This window comes from Anarrhichthys ocellatus, unplaced genomic scaffold (genome assembly GCF_004355925.1).
Source record: "Anarrhichthys ocellatus isolate YVR2014 unplaced genomic scaffold, GSC_Weel_1.0 scaffold59, whole genome shotgun sequence".
Taxonomy (NCBI): Eukaryota; Metazoa; Chordata; class Actinopteri; order Perciformes; family Anarhichadidae; genus Anarrhichthys; species Anarrhichthys ocellatus.
Window position 1 is genome coordinate 1,907,059 of NW_022280089.1, and position 24,195 is coordinate 1,931,253.

At 39.6% G+C, this 24,195-nt stretch overlaps 1 protein-coding gene across 2 annotated transcripts in view; it reads left to right on the forward strand.

Moving 5' to 3' along the window:
• Positions 1-24,195, forward strand: part of opcml (opioid binding protein/cell adhesion molecule-like) — a 313,601-nt gene that overhangs the window by 223,150 nt on the left and 66,256 nt on the right. For both annotated transcript variants that reach the window (XM_031871631.1, XM_031871630.1), the window contains one exon: positions 63-298. In XM_031871631.1, coding sequence (XP_031727491.1) covers positions 63-298 — 236 coding nt within the window. The remainder of the gene's footprint in view (positions 1-62; positions 299-24,195) is intronic.

A 24,195-nucleotide genomic window follows, 5' to 3' on the forward strand; every position in this document is an offset into this window, starting at 1 on the left:
CATTGTGCTGAAAGCCTAAATCTCCAACGTGTTTTTGTATTCTCCGTCTTTGTTCCTACCAGATGCAACGTGGACAGCAAAGTATCGCGAGTGGCGTGGCTCAATCGCACCACCATCCTCTTTGCAGGAAGTGAGAAGTGGTCTCTGGACCCCCGCGTCATCCTGATGGAAAACACAGCAGTCACAGAGTACAGCATCAAGATCCAAAATGTTGACGTCCACGACGAAGGGCCCTACGTCTGCTCCATCCTCACGAACAAGAAGCCAAAGTCCACAAAAGTGCATCTCATCGTTCAAGGTAAGTTCCTGTCAGTGGGACTGTATTAATAACCAAAGGTGTCAAACAAGATCAGTGCTGGAACAGTGTTGTGTGGGTTTTTCTTTTTTTTTTTTGGGGTGTGGGTATTCAATTTATAGATGACTGATGATCTGACTTCAGTCATTTTTATAGCAGCTAAATGGGATTCTTAACCAAGCAGACAGACTGACCAAAATAAAAACCTGTCAAATGTTGCAACATGCACCTGACAAACTGAAGTGTTGGTATTACACTCTACATAGCCCAACTGAATGAAAACATGTGTGGACCACTGTACTATTACAGGCATTTTGAAGTATGCAGCCACTTCAGTAACTGGGCAATTTGACAGTAAATTAAATTGAAATAAAATAAAATAAAACATGGACTCTGGGACTAAAAAAGTTGACAGACATTTGGACCGTGAAGGAATGATGGCATTCCAGCTCAGGAAGAGGAGCCGATCAACATGCTACAAGGTCAAACTTCTCTTTTGTGCTGTGTCTATGTCTCCAGCTGAGGAGAAGATTCTTTCTGCTGAGATGCTAGTACCTGGAATGCAAAGGTATCTTTTGGCCAGCCTGGCCAGGAAAGGACCGACTTGCTCATGTGTTTTTCACCAGCTCAGTGGGTCTTCTGTGAGTGCCAGTGGTGTATTTTCACCTCCTCCTCAGCTATGGCAGTACATTATTTTAGTGGGGCTTCAACATCACCGTAAGTCTGGCCAAGCATGTCTGCTAGCCAACATGACTTCCTCATCTTGGCGGGTATGATGGGGGGGGTCCGGGATCCTCTTCAGTGTAGCCAGGTTCCTCCTGATGTTCCTGGGTTTCTGGCTTGGAGATGGTGTGCTGCATCACTTCTTCCTGTAGAATACAAACACACACAATAAGAGAGAGAGAGAGAGGGGGGATATGTTAAATATATATTTAATATGCAGCAAATATGTTGTTTCTCTTTGGTAAAGGATGACAGCAGTCAGATATTGTACTTAAATAAAAGTAGCGATATCACAGTGTAGAATGAAAGTCCTGCATTCAAAACGTTACTTGCATAAATTAAAAAAGTACTGGCATCAAAATATCAATGGTAAAAGTTTTCACCATGCAGAACGACCCATTTCAGAGTCATCTGGACTTGAGTGATGCTTTAATGTGTTGATTTGTATGTTGTGTTGATAATCTCAATTTGCAAAGTAAAGTAACAAAAATTGTCAAATAAATGTACAACACTTTCCTGCGAAATGTAGTAGACAAGTAAAGTACACTTCATGTACCTCAAAATTGTACTTGAGTACTCTAAATGTACTTTCGTTACCACTATGACTACACTATTAATATTCATTTTGAAGTGGGTTAGAATACATTACACCATTAATATTAAAATGCTTGTTTACCTGAAGGGTCACAGCCTCAGCAGCCCCTTGTCTCTCCTCTGGGCACAGGAACGGCAGGGTATAAAACCTGGCTTCCATGAGGATGTGAACTACTACTGGCATATCTCTTCTGAAGATCTTGATTGATGCTTGATTTTTGTCTCTGACCAACGCTGTCCTGTGTCGAGTACAACAGCTGTGCGAGCAGCGGCGCTACAAGTGACGAAGCGGGCCTCTTTTCCTCAGACAGTCAACTGGACATCGACTTCAAGGCCAGGACAATATCTTCGCCGTACCTGATGTCCATCTCATTCAAATCTCACTTCCGGAGAAAACTGCGCTGCACGAATGCGTTTCAGCACCGTTCCGTCTTGTGCTGACATCTATCTTGAGCTTGTAGCTCGGAATCTGGAACATTTTCTCTTTTTTTCTCCAAAGAGTGGATGGCCACCGTGCTTTTGTTGTTGCAGATTCAATGCTCGTTGTGAAGCTAGATTGATTATTGTCTGAGCTTGCTCAGAATCGGAAGGATGCTTTTTCAAGCTAAGTTCGCCAGTTTATTTTCGGTTGAGCTGATTTAACGTTGGTCTGGCCGTCAATGTTTAAGGCTATTTCTGGATGTTGGCGTATGAGGTGAACCCTCCCATTCGTAGCATTCCCAGAGTATTTTATTTTTATACGACACTCCTTGCAAATCGCAAGTGTCACATCCATGTCCTTCTTCCCTTTCTTCCCTTTTGAACGGCACATTTTAGATTTCTTTCTCCAATGACTCCGTCTTTCTTTAAACCAACTTCCTGCCAATCCCGCTGGCTTTAACTATACATCAGAAAAATACTAATTTTATATAGTTTATATAATAAGAGATGGATACTTGTCGGCCTTGTATCGATACAAATATCGCGACACAATGCGGTATGGTCTTCGGTGCTCTTTATCACCAGCCATTATCCCTGAAAATAAACCTCTTCACTTAAATCTACTTCCCTAGTCTGTGTCTGCATTTGGGTCTATAACTACAGGCCATGACACCCACCTCTAAAACCCCTATAGTTGTTCTTCTCTGGATTGGACCAGCTCACCTCCAGTCAAATGAACTAGGAAATCCTCCCTCCTTCGGTTTTAGGATTGTGAGTAGATGGATTTCAATGGGCATTAGAGCTGACGATGGAACTGGATTCAATCTCGATTTCATTTCAGATTGCTGATAGATATTGATTAAGGGCAGAGTATGTTGAAATATGTCCTGGCTAAGTTTCATTACAAAGTTCATCTAAACTATCCGTCGGCGTTGAGACTTTTGTTTTCTTTAATGATTAAATCAATTTCCTTCACTGCGAGTTTCCACAAACAATTAGCAGCAGCGCCATGAGTCTGCATTAGAGTGACATATAATTAAAAATGAGATGAAGTAGCTGTATCGGATACCTCATGTAGAGTCACAAAGAGAATACGCTGCATCAAGGACAGGCTTTCATTTAGGATCCGTTCAGATTTTTCTTTTGACATTGAGAACTGGCGCATTTTATAAAAAATAATTGACATGATCTTCACAAAAAAAAAAACAGTTCAACTTGATGGTATTCTCTTTCATGCAGTCATAATTAACATTGAGCATTTTTCACACTGTATAATTCATGATGATATCTCATTAACTCTTAATTGACGCTGAGAAGCATCAGGCCATGGTTTTAATCAAACAATAGACAAAGCATATTCTCGCAGACAAGGAGACACGTCTCCAATTATACTCCCGTGGATTTCTATCCGTTCCTTTTCCCTGACCTTGAATCACCCAACCATCTGGATGCTGCAAGCTCATACTTGAAACTGAAGAGCAGCCACGAGATCCTCAGAATGGGCGAAGCTGGGTGCTGATACACCAATAAAATACTGGCGATTTGTGGGCGGCTGTGGCTCAGTGGTAGAGCAGGGTCGTCCTTCAATCAGAGGATCGGTGGTTCGATCTCCGGCTCCTCTAGTCCGTGTCGATGTGTCCTTGGGAAAGACACTTAACCCCAAATTGCAGGCTGTTTCTGCGGTGTATGAATGGATATGAATGATTAGATAGTCCTGATTTGCAGGTGGCCCCTTGCATGGTAGCCCCTGCCATCAGTGTGAATGGGATGCCGTTTGTAAGTGCTTTGAGTGGTTGAAGACTAGAAAAGTGCAATACAAGTACAGTCCATTTACCAATTACCATGATGATGCTCTTAGTTGTTACAGCAGAGGAGGGATGCACCTGAGAGCAACAGTATCTGTCAGTGGTACAGACCACAAACCAACTCCTGCCACAGTTCTCCATGTCAAGGAGGGATGCAGATTTCAAGAAATGTGCTGTATTTAATCAATTACCATCTGTGTTAAAAATTAATTGTTGAATAATACCTTAATTCCTCAACAGTGTTCTTTAAACTAGTGCTGTGGCCACATAATCCAAAGGAATTACGCATTAAGAGAGGCTAATACTGTTAACAACAACCACTCACACGACCACGCAACAACTATGTCCTGCAACAAAAACGGTACAGCACCCTCGCATCGCTCTCTCTCCAACCCAACACACACGCACACTTGTGTATCGACGTACAACTTTTCGTTTCATGCACAGAATGTCTATCACAATTCAGTTACAGTGAACAGACTGGAGATGGAAACATATTCTATCTACCTTCAGAGAGAACGGACCACTGAGTTAGGCTCCCAGACTTGATGTGTACTGAGTCTGTACTTTTAACCTTTATGTTGAAGCAGAAAGAAAAATCCCTTTGCTTTTCAGGTAGTACGGGGTAACTAGGTTTCCTAAGCTACACAACATTTGCATTGCGGACCATTTGCAATAGAGCCACCCAGGCCTTACCAGAAACAACAAGGCCTCAGGCTTTTAAAAGATATCTTTTGTGCTAATTGACAAATAATTTGTTATGTGTTTTCGAGAGACCCTAAAAATGTAATATCTCTACATTCCAATTCCAGAGGTAAAGTGTATTTACATCCAATGAATGGAGTAGAAAGAATAACAGTCTTTAGAAAGTTCATAGTGCTTGCTTTCAGTCATCTGACACACAGTGTATTTGTTATCTGTGGAGGACATTGAATGAAGTGATCTAGTATTACTAGTTTCATGGGTAAGGCCTTGACAGTTACTCTTTCTGTCATTATGTTTAATAGAAGAGAACATTATTAACCCAGATTGACATCCATACTTACCTAGGCCATGTAGTTATGCCTGGTTGACGCAGAAAACATCAAAATGTCAAGGAGTTTGCCCTACCTCAATGTGAATAGTATATATATATATATATATATATATATATATAGGTGTTGCTTATACAAATGGAAATCCAGCTGTTTCTCAGCTCTCCCATGATTAGAATCACCTTTGGATGGGGTTTGGGATGGAGTGTCCTCGGGCAGACTATCATTTTACAATGCAAGTGAAGACTTTGTCACTGATCTTCTCATACATTCTTGTAACACTTGTTTTTCTGACATATCTTGGTGGAGAGGGGAGGACGGGTGAAGTCGGAAAGGCCTTGTGTAATAATTCTTTCATACTGCTTTTTGTGCTGTATTTCTGTATGGCCTCTGTTTACGACTGTAATGCATAATGATAGTTGCCATGGCAGTAGTGAAGAAGACTTTGATATATTTAAGAAGGCAGCTCTGCTGTTTATTTGGATAGAGAGAAAGACATGGTCCAGTGTTTCTCCCACTCTGGCACTGGTTTAGGACCACACAGTGGTGCAATGCTGCTTTGGCCTGATTACACACATGCCAGAACACAACATGGATACAGAGTCAACATGCAATCGTTGCCACTTTGTAAAAAGTTCTGTGTTGTGAGAACAATTCGTGAGGAGGGGCACTGATTCATGTCAGACCCTGGAGTGACAAATGAATGACTAGTACATACTGCCACCTTTATGGCAAAGACAGATCAGGAAGTCCCTGAGGGATGTTAGTGGTGCCTTTGGCCCCCACAGGCGCTCTCCTCTCTAATACCTCAGAAATGGAGATGGTGTTGAACCGGCACACAGAGAAGGACGTTGGAGGCTAACATCAATCAGCTCAGTGACCTTGTCAGCTGATACCCTCAGGAATATAGGGCACCTGCCTCCATGGTGACTGCACACAGGGAGTGGACTGACTGCAGTTAAGCCAAACTACAAGAACGGGTAATGCGTAGTGTATGTATCTAAAGGACTGGAAGTGGCAGAGATGCTGCCAAGGACTCTGAATCGACATCAAGTTACACTGTGATAACAACTTTAAGGACTTTGGTTCTGTTTCTTTAATGAGCCAAGAGCCTAGCTGTTTCCCTCCTATTGACTACTCCTGAAAAACCACAGCAGCAGCTTAGTGTTCAGTGTAACTGCATCTTGAGTTTTGACACTGAGAAATAATGTTGAAACTGCTAGTCCAGCTTTGGTCTATGAAGCGGCCGACAAAGTATATTTTCCTCATTTTTGAAGGAAAACACAACAATTCCTCTTCATCTAACAAATGAAAAGTTGAATACATAAGCAATAGAATGCATTATTTAAAAAGTCAATACGCTGAGTGGCTTCTCATAAATGGTCTCGTGTGGCCGGCAACTTATGGTGGCTAATTCAATGTGTCATCATCCTGTAAGACAGACAACCCCTTCTGGACGGCAAAACGTAACACACATGATGATGTGATGCTGCAAAGGTGAAAATATATTTGATAAAAGGATTTTGTGTCTACTATTGTCTGGAATTATTATAGTAATACACGTAACTATATAATGTAGTTTTCTTTTAAAATTCTACGGCAAACGTACATAACTTTTATACATAACATCTGGTTCTTAATTCCATCGTGGAGGGCGACAAAAAGTTATAATATTTTAATTCTGAACGTCAGTATTCCCTGTTGATCTCTCCTAATGTTACCCTCCATACTGAATTGATATCCAGTTTGCTCTCTGCCATCTGCCTGATTCCATGTGAATGCAGCATTACACAGGGACTCACATGCACTAACATGCACTAAAAGCATGTATGTCTGGCCCGGCTATGAAAACATAGCACAGAGCTGATTCCAACACACAAAGGGAGAGAGTGACTTCATTCTCTGCTCAGGTAGATATTAGCCCTCTATATCTTAACAATAGTTGTTTGCTGCTATGTTAATGCTCTGAATATTGAACTATAGAACTTTTAAATACCTACAGTGACTCGGGTAATCTGGTAGTGATAAAATATTCTAGCATACAGCAAAGGCTGAACTGTAGTAAGTAAATATTGCAATTTTTTGTAACGTACGTTTATCTTCATAGCTGACACCATTGGTGTCTGCTCTGTGTCGCTGTCTCACCCAGCTGTAATGCTTTTCATGACGAGAAGCAGCGCAGGCCACTAGAGGAGGAGCCAGCATGTTGCCTGCAGTTGTAGATCTGTCAGTATGAAACCAGCTGATACTGATAAAGACAGATGCCAGACGCAGGGCTTTGCAATATTGCATCATAGCACAAAAAAGTATGTACCTGTGTCTGATATCTTACAGTCTAATCCAGGTGTCAATAAGAGGCGGACCGCGGTCCGGATCCGGATCCAGATGTCGTTGTATCCGGACCCTGGACCTAAAACTGATAGATAATTGAGAATTATTACATTTTGGGGGAGCGCTTCTATTTTAACCGGCACAGCTTTTCTAGCCTTGACGGTACTCGCTCAGCGGTCCAGGAATCACACCAACCAATTACATGTGTATTAAATCACATCATGTGATGCTGCTCAGCCAAATATGTGTATTCTGATAAGTTTCCCGACTCGAGTGTTCTCTTTCTCCCCTGTGTGTGTATATCTCAAAGGAAAGAGAACAAAGAGTAGGAAAGTTACGTGAGTCAGAGAAGTTATTTCACATGACGTTCTCCAAAAAGAGAAAAGAGACTTTAATCAAGAATGGACAGACTCTTATAGGTTAATTCTTCCCGGGGGCAGTTTAAAACCAGTTTGTCGCATATGTTCAGAGACCGTAGCTATTATTAAAAGTGGTAATGTGAAGCGCCACTACGAGACAAAGCATAAATCGTTTGAGCAAACACACTCGCATCCGAAATGCAGTGGCAGGCCTGGGCCTTCAGTGCTGTCCGACTAATGACCTCATTATGACAGGTTATTATTTATTTCGTGTAAAAACCGCATATTCACATAACACTGCAACATTTGACAAGGGAAATAACATGTTACATGAAGCTCAACACCTATGAGGTCCACAAATACACTACCTGCAGAGTGCAGATACATGAATACGCGCATGACGGGATGCTTCATCATTAACGGGCAATGCATATAGTCAAAATCAATGTAATTAACACAATAACAAGAACAAACTCACAAGAACCAGTCACATATATTTATATGACAACAAAGCTAGACACATCATTCAGTAACTCTGCGTCGCTAAAACACGTATCCATCCACACACTCAAGAGCACCATTCAAATATTATTCACATCAGAGGGAACAATATTAACCATATCATAAAAACAACACCATAGACAAATGAACACAGTAGTAACGCTACTGCAGATGTAAAAACACAAAAGCACTTCACTTACCAAAGCTGCTGTTCACTTAAAGACAAAGTCCATCCTCCTTTCTTTGATTACAAAGAGTTCAATACCACGGTTGTACAGAACATTGGTTCAGTTCCAGTAAGAGGTCCTTCTCGATTCATGGACGCCAGTGAAGACAGTCGAGCCTCCCCAGTTCCATTTCTTGAATAGGTTTTAATGCATTTGAGGGCTGAAAATGTCTGCTCGGCAGAGGCAGCAGATTTTGGGATTGTCACTGCTAAACATGCCAATCTCTAAAAATGTAATGTCACGTAAAAACTTCTTACATATCTTTGACCTTTAACTCTTACTACTACAAAGTTCTGCTAGCTATTTCACAACAGTCATGCTAGCCCACTGACCAATCAAGCCACAGGTTAATGCTGACGCACTTGTAGGCCAGTTGGAAGACTCATGTCTGACTCTGTTATAACTTCTCTTACATATGTTTCAACCTGAACTCTTACTAAACACTAAGATCTGCTAGCTAGCTTTCTGTTTGACAAAAGTCACGCTGGCCCACTGACCAATCACGGTGCACGTTAAAGAATACGCCCAACATGTCAAACTAAAGATCTGATTGGTTGAAGACTATGACAATCAACAATATCATCCCCATTTACTTAAACTGCAAAGGGATTCACTTGTAATTCTGAAGGCCTCCGGGCAGATTTATTTACTTAGAGACAACACAGAGGTGAAATCTGATTGGATAAAAGCTCTACTTAAAACAAGCTGCGCTGGAAGCAGAGCAACTGAGGAAGACAGGAGCTGTGCAATGAGCTAATGGGAAAAATAATTAGAATACATGTAGTGTATTTATGAAAAATAATTTAATTATGAAATAGCTATAACTTTGTGATTCTGTCTAGGCCCACCACTGCCAAAATGAAGTCACAGATAAAAAACAATCTCAGAGTCCAAAATGATCAGAATCCTAACATATGAATTAACTTCCCAACAATAATGTTAACAGAGAGGAATAGAGCTGAAAAACATTTTAATAACCACGGAGAAAGTCCACCTACACAAATTTCTATTCTTAGAAGGCAAGAAAAATACAATATCGTGTTTCTTTTGGTTGACATCACTTAACACCTGAATGAACTGAATTTAAAGCTGTAATGAAGTACTTCATTTTAAGATGCACATTTCTCAAACGCTTTCTGTTATATAGTTAATTATTAAATGCATCCCTTACTTTACTTGAGGGGAGAGAAGAACTTTGATTTATAATTCGAGTATGTATTATTTATAATTTATCCAGTTCAATTTAAAATCTGACAATAAATATTGTTGAGTTATTATTCAATTGAACTTTCTTTATTTGATTTGACAGTCAGTTGTTGACTACATACAAAAGTTAATACAACGGTTGGCTACTTCAATATATATGGGACTAAATCATTATTAGACGTTATTGTGTTGTCCGGACCTTTGCACGAGGAAGTTCTCTCTGAATAGACCGTGTTAAACTTGAATTGAATACCCCTGGTCTAATCACATCCAGGTCAGTTAGTGTGGAGATGTTTAGGTCCTCACCAAATACTTTGCATCTCCTTGTGATGGAGATGCAACCTGTAAAAGGATGAGGATGTTTATTGTCATCGGAAAAACATATAATGAAATTAAGCTGTCGACTCATCAGTCAGTACAGCAGCAACACAGTAAAAAATGTGTAAAAACATTAAGACAAAACATTTCTGAAAGTTGTTTGACTAAATGACAAAATTTAGGTTTACTTTTGCTTCTTTTCCAGGTATGTTGTTGTGTTTCCAGGATGTACCAGAGATGTCTGGGCATTGTGGGCAGTCCTCCACTTACGTATGCAAGCTTCAAAATGCTGCATACCTGGAGGCTATATTGTGGTAAATGCAATAATAGTCATACAAGCCTCTGTGGAAAATGTGTATGCCCTCAGTTAGCTCCAAAATATACATGTCATCTGTGATGTTGATGTGCAGACAAGGGTGGCTGTTATTGTTCAACCTCCCATCATGTTGCACCAGTTGAGTCTAGATTTACTTCTAAATTCTATCCCCATTATGCAACACAGAGTTGCACAACAAAATGCAGTTGTAGCACATTAGCAATGCAACAAAAACATGACAAACAGCAAACCAAAAGAAAAATACTAGTGCATTTCTGTAGTTCATTTTTAGAATTTGCATCAAACGGAATGTAAACAGCAGCAACAAAAAGAACTCTCTGGGCAGATAACATGGCCGACATCTTAACATTTAACATTCTACATCAGGGAAACACTGTCCATCAACTCTGACTATGTTTGAGCACCAAGCATCATCATGTAAACAATCTATTGTCATGGTATTCAATTGAATTATGAGACCCTTATTAAATAGATGTATGAATATAATTAAACGTGTCATGTGTGCACTAATTTGACATAAATGAAATCTACATAACAGACTGCGTCTATAGATTTATTACTAAAGAGGAACATTCATGTCTTAGTGTAGTCTGCAGTCAGGCTCAAACAGACACTTGTTTAAGCTTCTACTGAGCTCAGTGTGTCCCTCGTGTTTACTCTCACCATTTGGGTCTCTATTTGTAGCAGCACATGACAAGTGCAGGCAGTATATGCTCATCATTTAAAGAAATACATCACTAACTGCATGCATCAGTTATTAGATGGATCACTGTCTTGCAAGATAAAAGTTTGATGTTGGAGTTATTGAAAGCCCAGCTGCTGATAGATTTGTAATGATTCTTATTGCACGTTGTCGCCGAGCCTCCCAGAAAACAATATCTTCCTTCCTACAGCGGCTGCTCTGGTCGCTGCTGTCCACTTGATGAGCCATTCCCATCATGCACACTGTGACTGGCACAGCGTTTTAAAAGATATACAAATACATCAGATATTGAGAGTTGCTGAGAGGAATGCAATGAATTGCCTCCGATCAGTATTCCGCTGCTGCAAGTAGTGTGCTGCGTCTATAAGAACAAAAACAACAGGGGCACTTGGATGCTCCCTGACCTTGTGGTTGCATAAAAAAAACGTAAGCCTCCACAGGAAGTCATGCATTGGAATTTGTAATGAATGCACAAAGTATATTGAGTAGTCTGCACTGAAAGAAGGAACATATCTTCACTGAGCTCAGTGCATTGCCATGCTGCATTTAGTTTGATGTCTTTTAGCACTTGTAGAAAGTGAAGTCTGGTTTGATCATGGAGTTGCTGTTAGAAGCTGGATCATCATCGTTAGGCAAAGTTAACATGACAAACTTTGTCAAAGTCTTTGTCGAAGTTTTAGAAGTAATGATAATAGAATTTCTTGAAAAAACTATCCTTTATTTTTGCACCATGGTTACAAGGAACACCCACCCTCCCCTCCCACATTAGCTGCTTTGGGAACACTCTGTCACTGGTGCCAGTCTTGATCTTGCTCCCTCAGTCAATATCAATGAGTGGAGGCAGCTGAAATTAGCTCTTGAGCCATTGCTCCGAGACACAGACTGGGGAATTACCTGGGTGTCATTTGCAGCATGTGTGTCCCTTAGACTGCTATTAGTTTAAAACAGAGCAAGCTGGTGTTTGTAGCCACTGGTCCTGGATGCTCCCAGTGTGGGATTTACGTTCATGAACTGGTTATGTATATACTGTTGTTGTTTTTTCAGAGGTGTCACAGTAAATTGTGTGTTGACTGTACTGGTGTGCTGGTGTCTTGTAATAAATGAATCAAGCAGTGAAGGAGCATGAACAATGGAAAGACTTATGAAACTTTCAAAGTGGAACATATTGTGTTTTTCCAAGATGTGACAATGGTGCAACCTAAATGGTTTTATGTCTATAATTTGTATTGACTATGATACAGTGATATGATGGGTTTTATAGTTGATTGTACGCAGGTAGTGATGCAGTATAGGAGTGAGGATACCAGCATGCTTGTACAGCTGTGCTGTATGGCAGATACTTCCTAATGAGTCAGAAGTGGTTGAGATTTAATTTAACCTTTTTGCAGATATATCTGCACACCATTTCAATCTATTCTAGATAAGTCTAACACCGGGTTCACACTGGATGCGGAAGCACAATAACACACTGATAATCTACTATTAACAATATAAATGACACAAACAATATGATGAATGAAGAATAAATGAACTGATTCTGATAAATGATCAAATATGCAAACACTTTTGATTTTCATTCCCCGCACACTGTTGTCCTCCTGGAGTTTGATTTCCCCCTGATTCCTTACTTTGTTTTAACATTCAGTGTTAGGAAAGAGGACTCAAGCCATTGAGATACAGAATGTAAGTAAGCTGGTCAGCGGCACTGCTACGAGTCAAACCACTGTGAGGCATGATACAAAATGTAGATTTGGAAGGTTTAGATATCAACACACTGTGGTTAATAGTATAGAAAGCCTGATTGTGCCTCCGCACCATCATGTTTTTGGGTTGTCTATCCGTCCTATTCTTGTGAAACGTTTGTAAAGAATTCCTTTAAATTTGATGCATACGTCAAATACAAAACTTAGTTCACAAAAGCAAACCTACTTAAGTTACATACCAAACAAAGATATTTTACAAAACAAAGTGTACTTCTTCAAACCAAAGCCTCGATCCTTTCCTAAACCTAACCAAATAGTTTTGTTGTCAAAACAACAGGCTCTACAAAGGCGCTTGGTCAGGCATCCTGCTCGTGTTGCTGGACATTCTTAGGAGAATGCACGAAAAATGAGAAAATATAAAATACAAACTGTTGCATGAAGATACGTTGACTTGAGCTAGCATCTCTGGTACACATTAGATTTACAGGTGGTTAGCTTTCTGTAAGCATTTTTAATACAAGAAACATAAAGTGAAAATAGTCAGCATGAGTCAGTCTTTCTTTTTCGAGAAATTATATCCAACTGTCAAGAGTTAATTTACAGACATGTTTAACTACTATGTTTAACGACCGAGAGATAAATAAAGCACATATCACATATCACAAGCACATGAGTCAAACCAGAGTAACATCAACTCGACAGCGAGATACATTTATGAAGCTCTCACAACAACAACTCTGCTGAATTTGCTAGGCTCTATCCACAATGCATGTTTACAATTAAAACCAAAAGGCATAAAGAATACTGTACTATTCATAGTTTACTGGAATGCCTTAGTCAAAATAATGCAAGCTTCTACGGATATAAAATGTAAAAAGAAAACTATGCGTATTTATTTCTAAAAGCATTTCCATTGCTTGACTCTATGAAATATTACTTAAATGCTGATGAAATAAAAATACTAATTTCCTAAATCGTGGCTTCACTCCATAGAATTCATGGAATGCATTTTTTCACACATACTTATCTCACATCTCATCTTCTTGATACTTGCATATCTAATGATATACAGAAAGAGGAAATAAGTCAGCATTTGCTTAATTGAAGTACTGCATGTATACATCAGTGGTGGGCCGTCAGGGCCTGCAAGGCCTTCTCTGCTGGCCTAAACAGAATCACAAAGTTATATCTATTTTATCATTTTTCTTAAATACACTACATATTATAATTTATAAAAATATTGTTCCCATTAGCTTATTTTCTCATTGCACAGCTACTGTCTTCCTCAGTTGCTCTGCTTCCAGTGCAGCTTGTTTTAAGTAGAGCTTTTATCCAATCAGATTTCACCTCTGTGTCTCTAAGTGAATCCATGTGCACTTTAAGTGAATGAGGACGATATTGTTGATTGTCATAGTCTTCAACCAATCAGATCTTTAGTTTGACATGTTGGGCGTATTCTTTGACGTGTCAGCACCTGCTAGCCGGCCTATAATGACGTCAGCATTACTGTACATGCCACTCAGTGTCCATGTGCAGCTCTGCCGTGAAGGCCTAGGTATAAAATGCACGTCCCGCCACTGGTATACATACATACCCTAAATCAGGGGTCACTAATAGGCGGACCGCGGTCCGGACCCGGACGCTGTCCTATCCGGACCCCGACATATAACTGATGGATAATTGAGAATTATACATTTTGGCGGAGCGCTTCTATTTTAACCTGCGCAGCTTTTCAAGCCTTTACGGCTCTCGGTCAGCAGTCCAGGAAACGCACCGACCAATTAGGCTACACGAGTTGTAAATCATCTCACGTGATGCTACTCAGCCAATCGAATAATATGTGTATTCCAAAATGCATCGTGAGTTGAAAGACGCACCGATGTGTAACGCCACCACGAGACCAAACATAACTCTTTTGAGCAAACACTCCAGTCTGAACTGAGGGCAAGATGTTGAGATGTGTAGAGATAGTTTATTATAAAGTTGACTGAGACCGTTATGATGTGAAATGGATTTAACAAAACAGAAGAAATAAGTTAACTACAACCAAACTCTTTCCTTTTTCATTTTCATTATTTTTTCTAAAATCAAGCACTTTCTTTTAAGATGCAAGTTTTTCAAAAGTTCTCTTTTGTGTATTTTATTTTTAGATGGAGCCCTTATTTTACTTGAAATGAAAGAACATTTATTTATGTATTTCTATGTATTATTTATAATCCATCCAGTTAAATTTGAAAACGGAGAATAATAATTGTTAAAATATAAGTGATGTGTACTTTCTTTATTTGATTTGACAGTTGTTGACTACACACATACGTTGTTACTATATATAATGGCACTAAATAGCGCAAATTAGATATTATTGTAATGATCCGGACCTTTGCACGAGGAGATTTTCTCAATCTGCACCTTTTGGAGTTTTAATTGACTACTCCTGTGATAGACCTTCACGTCAACAGAAGTTCACATCCCAGCATAACTAAGATGGGCTGGGAGCCCCCCAGGAAGCCTGACCACAATCGAATGAAATAAAATGAAATATCTTTATAAGAAATTAGCGCCATGCTACGTCGTCAGAGTGAAATCTGACGGTCTGTCTCAGAGCTGTCCAGGTGTCTTCTGTGGAGTTGTTGAAAACAGTAGGCGCAGGTTCAAATCAATTCAATTTATTTTTGTATAGCCCAAAATCACGAATCACAAATTTGCCTCAGAGGGCTTTACAATCTGTACACATCCTCTGTCCCAGGACCCTCACATCGGAACAGGAAAAACTCCCCCAAAAAACCCTTTAACGGGGAGAAAAGAGGAAGAAACCTGTGGGAGAGCAATAGAGGAGGGATCCCTCTCCCAGGATGGACAGAAGTGCAATAGATGTCATGTGTACAGAATGAACATTTACAGAGTTACAACACATTCAGTGCATATGACAGAACCATGGCAAGAGGCAAGACCAGGGTCCAGGTATCACCAGGATCCATACAAACCTGTGAGGAGAGAAAGCACAGAGATGCTGGTGAAGAAGCAAAGTTAGTAATGAGCATAATGTGTGGATAATAGTTATTAAGACAAATAATAATAAGTCTTTCTATTAATTATTTTTTGTTTGCGTGACACCTTTCACTGCTCTGATTGGAAGAAAAGATTACCCAATTTGCATTTTACTGCTATGACTTTTTACGATGTACTATACTATAACGTTTTTATGACTTTTTTGACATAATATACTCTTGGATATGTGTCAATGAAAAGCAATACCTGGACAAGCTTTCTGTGCGCTGTAGGACAGACAATTATGGAATAAGTGGTGCTAATATTAGCTATTGATTGGTTTACATGTAATTTATTCATGACATTCATGGAAGGGCCCCATCCGCAGTAGGTTGACAGAATGGAACAGAGAATAAACAGTATCTCTCTTCATTGTAACATCAAACCAAATAACATATCTAATGACATACAGGAATAGGAAATAAATCAGCCAGCTTGGTACAGTATTAGCCTACCTGTGCATATGTAGTTTGGCTAAGCATCCCCAAAGCAGTTGAGTACAGTGACAACAAAAGCAACAAAACCTGTGACAATGACTACATGTTACGTAATGTAGTGTGAAGTAATCTTGGTGGAAAATGAGTGAGTGGTCTGATGTGTAGTGCTGCTACAGATCCTGGGAGTCCTTGTCCCTGTGTTTGTGGTCTAACATACAGACCTCAAACAGAAACAACTTCAAGGAAATGCCTCAGGAAGTGAAATTGACATACTTCTAAAATAATATTGAAGAGATTATTTTAAATTAGAATAAAAAATAAAAAAATGGAACTATTATTTCCCACAAGCTGAACAATAGAGTAAAGTCTGGCGCTGTCTCTTATGCCGTGTTCACACCAAACACAAAGCTATGCTGAGTTTGACCGCGGATCATTCGTGTGCGGCTGTCACATTCTCAGCAGTGTGTGTATTGGTAGTTCCGTTAGCTGTAAGCCAAACACACAGTCCAAAACAATAACAGTGTGCAAACTGTTTCCGCCCCCCGAAGAGTAGCAGCTCGGGGTCATAGAGGCACTCAGCTGTGTTATCACTAACGGCTGGCCGGTTAAACGTAGTGAATGGGGACCAAGCAGGCAGTCAGTGGCAGTATAAGACAGGCTAGAAAAGGGTCTGAGAAAGCGTGAGTCACCACAAACATGAGAGGTCCTTGAGCATGCAGCTAAACCCAAAATATGTTGCTGCAACAGGATGCAAAATTAGCCATGGGCAGACATAGAGGTGCACACTCACTCACTCACAGACACACACAGTAACACTCAAAACCCAACACCTGGCGGAGATGATCAACACTTCGTTGTTAAACAGGGTTATCAGTCCTGATCCAGATCCTGAAGTCTGAGGTTAACCTAAAATGTAGTGAATGCTTGACCTACTGCAACCGTTATTGATATGGTCATATACTGATCATGAATGAAGTTAACCTTATTCCATTTTGACAGATTTTGAGTATTGTCATTCAGTTTCTGAATGACAATAATGTAAACAATAGAATGTAAACAACTGGAGTGGGGTCTATTACCAACCCATTTGCTTCATGTGTAAATGGGAACATTGTCCGTCTTGAAACAGTTGGCTAGTGTTTTGTAAGAGCAGCTCCAGTTGGAGGTGTATTTCATGGGACATCCTGGGACCCTGATCCTTATCCAAAAGAAAAAAACTCAGAAGAATGACCTCTAAACTGCACACACACACAATCGACATCTACTAATTGAGGGCTTGTAATGTATTATGCATGCCACGTACAGTATAGTGGTTGTACAGTTTAATGCGCTTTTAGTGTCCTACTGCCTGGAATCCTTCACAGGATGAACTGTTGATACAGCTGGATAGAGTGCTCAAACTTGCTTGAGGAATGTGTGATCCTTTTTATATAATGAAAAAAAATAATGAAAAAATACAAATTATTATGATTTCTTTTTCTAGAAGTTTCCAACGGTGAAAAGAGTTCTGGTACTTTTTATAAAACTAATACTGTATATGGCTTCCACTGCAAGTTAGGCTGAAGGAGGTGGTGAATGGAGACCGTGTTAATCGGTTTAGCCTTATCAACAGTGCTGCAACACATTGCCAACATGGGTCCAGGCCGTGGAGAGCCTCTGCATGGCCGGCACACATTTGTTCCGACGGGGAACCCTTCGATTCATATGTCTGTTTTAGGGCATCCATTTGAGAGAAACTTTGACAATATATGGCATCTCCTGAACAGAATGCCAGTGCACCGTGATATGTTGGAAGGCAAGGGTAATTCAATTCAATTATAAAATACCCGAGACGGACTACAGGATTATCCTCTTTAGCTTCGTCAAGTGTAATGATGTGGCTCTGTGTTTTTCTGATCGAGGCCCGAGCCTTTCTCTGCCATAAAGAGAAGAAGAAAGGGAAAGCATCGGCCCATTCAGTTCAATGCACGCTGGTCTAATAAGCTTCGGAGCTCATTACAGAGTAGAGAGAGGCCTCTCCCTTTCTTGCAAAATGCAAGTAATGAGGCATTTGAAATATTCCACAACATTAGGATAACTGAAATTGGAGAATAAGGCCTTTAAGCCTTGCTTGTGTAACACATTTAAAAAGTGCTCCTTCTTTCCTGGGACTTGTTCGGATTTCACTTTCAATTTCTCACCTACCGGGCTCATTGGCCATTTGCACTGTTTTCATTTTTCCATTTTGTTCACATGATGAGCGCATGCAGAGATGTTGAACCAGCCTCCTTGGCTTTCAGTCAGATACACTATTTGATGTTTTATATGCAACAGCACTGTTTGTATCATTAATGACTTGCTCTGAGACATTTTTACATCCCATCCTGTGGTTTGTATTACCCTGAGGCCTACTTTTTGGATATGTAAGCTCTCTAATCACTCCACCTGATTTTATTGAGATGGTTTTATTAGATGAAAGAGCATCAGAGCTGCACAATGATACACTCATCTTTTGGGTAGTCAGTCTATGTAGTCTTAAAAGTAAGCTCTGTTTGAGCTGATGCGACCCATCGCTAAGGAGATTATCTACTGTTTTTTAGGCGAGAAGCGGCTTAGCCATACACCCCTCTGGACAGGAAGCCAGTCCATTGCAGGGGCTCAACCCACATCTATCTTTTGAAGAGAATGTGGCAAGCAGTGACGCTCCCTTATTTAACTGAACCCTAAGTATAAGGACATGCACTGATCAGGTTTTGTTGTTGGTCTACCTCTGAGAAGTTATCTGGTCCAATTTGGCACATCGTGCAAGCTGGCAAATCTTTCTGTTGTCGGTGTGAAACTGCAATTTCCTGTACAAACTCTATTTTGGGGGGGGGCTTCCTTAATGCTATGATAATGAATATCTTCCAAAGCATGTACCCAAACAGATGACTTCAGCAGGTTATCACATTTCTGTCATTTGATAGGCAGGAATATTATTTCAAGAGAAGATCATTGCAGACCATTAGACATGTCTAATAACAGTGGCATCAATCATCTCATCTCTGCAACAAAGAAAATAATTACATTTCCTAAAATGTGAAACTATATCGTATAAGTTGGAAAGGAGATGAATGTAAATTTGGGACACTGACGTTTACATCTCGTCATTAGAGAGGTAAGAAAGGTATTTGGCTGAAGGTTGTTATACTCTTGAATTTCTTCAGCAGTCTTTGGTTCTTGGAAAATTAGAGCCAATAGAAGGAACAATGTTTGCAGAGCTTCAACATGTCCTTACATCCCTTGGCCACGGTGCCATGCAGTGCACAGTGATTATTGTACATGTTGTACTGACTTCTAAGTAGTGGTTGCCCAAGTCACTAACCCCAACTGTCAACTTCATCATCTGTGCTGTCGGTGGATGGAAATTTCAAGATTGTGGTGTACAGTTGCTGTAAAGCGTTTCAGTAGTGCTCAAGTCCCAGTAGTCACATCATTGTATTCTACATGTAAAACTAAACCCTAAAAAGACACTTTGGTTTGCAGTTATGTGCCTAAACACAAGCTGTTATTTCATCTCTGTAGACAGCCATAGTGATTCAAATACAGGGAGACAGAAGTGTGTGTGACAAATGTCTAAAATACTTCCTGTTTGGACACATGGGCCTTTTCCGACATTAAACTGGCTAATGAGAGTTCATCAGCAACATGGACCCCATAACTTCACTCATTGCTCTTGTTACATAGCAGTGGGAGCTGCAGCTGCAATATATCAGACTAGTGCTGAAATCATTTAATTAATCAATTAGTTGAAAATTAATCTCCAACTATTTTGAGAATCAGTTATAGTAAAACTCAATTAACAGCTGAGAGCCAATTAGACTGGTTAGATTCTCCCCAATTGACTTGTTCAGTTTGTTTTACAGAAACCATGAGCACCAAATTCTTAAACTAAATTCAGAATTACCGGCAGAGTAAATACGAATGTATCAATTGTCATCTTTTTACATTCAAAGCTTCTATTTAGGTTTTTGAATGAAGCTTTGAATGTCTGTCCTCAAATTCTATAATGTCGTCACCCGAAAAAGAAATGGAAAATGTGATTTTTTTGTTATTGTGATTATATAGATGTAAATTAAGGTGTTGTTAGACTGCTGCTCGACCGTCTCGTTAGTACAGGTGCCTCGATTTGTGTACCGCAAGCTGCATAGCAAACAGTTTTTTCATCACAGTGAAATTGATGTAAGCAATAGGCCTGCAATAAGGGATTGAAGCAATATTTTGTTAAAACATGTTGTGTATTTTGGAAGTGAATATATCAATCTTTTTTCATAAATTTTGACTTTTGGACTGAAGAAAACTAAGTGCTGCTTCACTTGCTGTGTGTGGGAGAGAAGGTGGACTATTGCACTGTATGTTTTGGTAAGTTATTAATAATAATAATAATTTCAATGTCAACATTATGAATAAAGCATTAAAGCTTCAAACTATTTCATGCAGCTCTAGTGATATGCAAAAAAACTGGTGACTCCCTACCTATGAAGTGGTCGTGAAGTCTGAATATGTGACCATTCCTCGATTATTCATATTCCCTTTGTCTGAAATGGTCCACCGATCAAAGGAATCCAAACAATATTGTCATGTCAAGTCCATTGCTTTCTGTCTGCACAATATGGGTCCGTTACCTCGTTGGCTACAAAATAAAAGTATGTAAATAGGATCGTCGCTGACGGACAAGTGGGTTATAAGAGGATAAAGAGAGGGGTGTAATAAAACGAGCTTCGTTAACTGTCTCAGAGCTAGATCAAATTAATGATTTATTAGATAATTTTTATACAAGTCATTTTCATACTTAAACACTTTGATGGTATTTCCCATCTTTACTGAGCTAAACAAATTTAAAGCCTGTCCCAAATGTATGGCAGTTGAGTTTTATGATTGAAACAGCGACTAAAGGCAGTTTTATGATAATCAATTGAGTTTATATCAACACCCTCTGGTTCCAATATTTGCTTGTTCTCTAAGACTTCTATGATATTAAACTAAATATATCATTACGTTTTGGCCTGTTGGTTGGACAAAACTAGCAATTTGAAAATGTCACCTTGACTAATGTCAGCTTTGGGAAATTGTGATTGGCATGTTCTACTGATTTATGACACTGTATAGACTAATAGATGTATTAATTAAGAAGATTATTCTCTGATAATAAAAATAATTGTTGCAGCCCCATTTGAGACAGAAGAATTGCAAGTCCAAAACCTTATTTAACGGCTAACCAGAGTGGAACTTTACGATGTCAAGAGGCTGGGAATGTTCAGTTAAAAAACAGGGATATCCAGCAATCATAAAACTGGCAAAGCCGCCTCACTGTCATGTTTGTGCCGATCAAAGGAGAGTCTCAAGGCTGTGTGTCCTGCCAGGAGCCGCTGTTTCAGCTCGGCTGAAATTTTGTGATTTTGGCAGTTTTCATCAAGAAACAACAACACTTCTAAAGCATGTTCATTTAGCCGTGTGTGGGTAATTCAGTAAACCTCATGTGTTCGATGTGGAAATAAGAACTTTGCCGTTTCTACTAAAAGAACATATTACTGAGAGGTATACCTGTGGGAATAATTGGCCCCAATTGAGTTGCCTATAAACTACTAGTGTACCTTACATTAAAATCACATAAAATGCAATTGTGATCACTGTTTGAAGAACAAGATGTACTTAATTGATCGCCGAGGGAAAATTTCATATGTTTTCACTCTGGTGTTATTTTTGCCGATTACACACAATCTCGACATACACACACATTCACAGACAGGACCTTCATGCATTGATGGATAGATGTCAGAGCGAGTGTGCTGCCCATGGACAGGCGCCCTAAGCAGTTGGGGCTTTGAATCCTTGCTCAAGTGCAGGAGGGGAAAAAAATCGATATAGCATAGTATCGCGATATTTTGCGTGGCGATATTGTATCGATACACGGACGCCAAGTATCGATCTTTTATTATATATACTTTAAAAAATGTTTTACGAGAAAAATCAAATAAATTGCTTTTTCAGTCCACTAGATGGTGCTGTGTTGATTTCTGGTGAGGTCAGCAGAGGTGCCGGGTCAGCGTGATTGGTAGGAAGTTGGTCAAAAAAAAGATGTAGACATCGGAGAAAGAAATCAGAAATGCACCGTCCGCGTTTAAATCAGACGTCTGGACTTATTTTGGATTTTTTAACAAGGAAGGGAAGAAGGACATGAATATGACACATTGATATGACACATGAATATGACTCCGTCGCGGCATTTTCTCACTGACACAGCCGTGCCCAAGCTCTACAGAGGAGTGAAGCTTAAAGTTGAGGAGTCTTTGAGTACAGCAGAAAGAGTTGCATTAACTTGCGATGCGTGGACGTCAAGCGCAGTGGATTCCTATGTGACTATAACAGCACAATATCTCAGAGAGGACTGGCGACTGCTGTCTCACGTTCTCCAAACTAGAGCAGTAGCTACACATAAGTCACACCGGGGCAAACATTACAGACCTCCTGCAAAATGCAGCACAAGAATGGGGGATTGCCGACAAAAACCTGGTGGTTGTAACAACGCTTCTAACGTGGGCATTGCCGTTCAGTTAGCGGGGTTCCTGCATGTGAAGTGTTTCGCTCACCCGCTCAATCTGGCCTCACAACAGGGTTAAATCTGCCAACAGTAGCCAGGCTCATGGGGACAGTGCGGCGCATAACTGTCTCTCTGCCCTTGACGTCCACGCATCGCAAGTTATACTGAGTTATATACATAACTCTTATATCCTACTTATATAAGTTATCGACACGTTTGCATTCAGTTAAGTTGGACTATGTAGGAATACAAACAGTTCAGTTTGTCAGGTTCATGCAACATTTATGACATTGTTGGTCAGTCTGTCTGCTTGACAATCCTATTGTGCTGCAATAAAAATGATTGAAGTGAGATGAACAGACTGAAAACTTTATCTTATTAGATAAAACATGTCGACACAGTTTTCCTTTGGGGACATAATTTGAAGTTGAAAAAGTAATAAATCGCAATATATGTTATCGCAATACTCAGAATATCGCAGTATCGTGATAATATCGTATCGTGGGACCTCTGGTGATTCCCACCCCTATTATAAACTGGCACCTCTCCAGCTACCATTCCTCATTTTGTACTTGTTCCATAAGGGGACTTGAACCAAGACCCTACCAAGCCAAGTCCCCACGGATAGAGCAACTGCTGCCCCTTTTAATCTTTTTGCAGGATTAGCATACTGTAGGTGTGAACAGCCAACTCTCCAAACATAACATCAGTGTTATGCGTACTGTTTCCTCAATTAAATATCAACAGTCCACATCAGACAGAAAGTGCTGTTGGACTAAGATCCTCAAAGGCAAGTACAAAGGTGTCTGTGGATTCCGAGTAAACGCAGTACCATGGTCCAGGTCATCCGATCATACCACACAGGGTGGAACTTGTCTTTCCCAGCAAAGATGTGAGCCAGATTCAAGGGAAAATACAGAAAAGGTTTTTACCCGAGTAAGTATATTTAAAACCAAATGTAATACATACATACTGTATCTGATCTCATTAACATCTTACCAAAGGACTACAGGGTAATACATGTCTATAATGCATTATAAACATACATACTGTGTTATAATCTGCTTATTGCACTGTTAAATGAAAGTTGTAAGAACAATATGTTATAAAGTATAAAACATCATAATACTGAATTGCTGGTATCTTTTTTTGCGTATTATTATTCCCATAATATTTTATAATGCATTATAATCACTGTTGTGGTCTTTGTTTACCTTCTATAACGTGAAAATTAATTTAGATCTTTTTTTAACTTAAAGCAAACAATGACCAATTGGAGGAACTTATAATCACATTATACATTATTAACAATGATTATAATACATTATAAAAATATATTAATCTGTTACAACTGTGGTAGTTATGATCCTGATCAGCAATTATGAATTTTCACAGATTTATATATACACGGCATTATAAAATGCTGTATAATGTGTTATGATTATTGTTATAAAGCATTATGATTAATAATGAGTGCTTATAACTATAATTATTCATTGCTAGAAGCAGATTGTAACGCATTGTAAGTATCTTTAAAATGCATCATGGGAGTCATGTTATGCACCACCCACATTGTCAAATTCCTTGTATGTGCA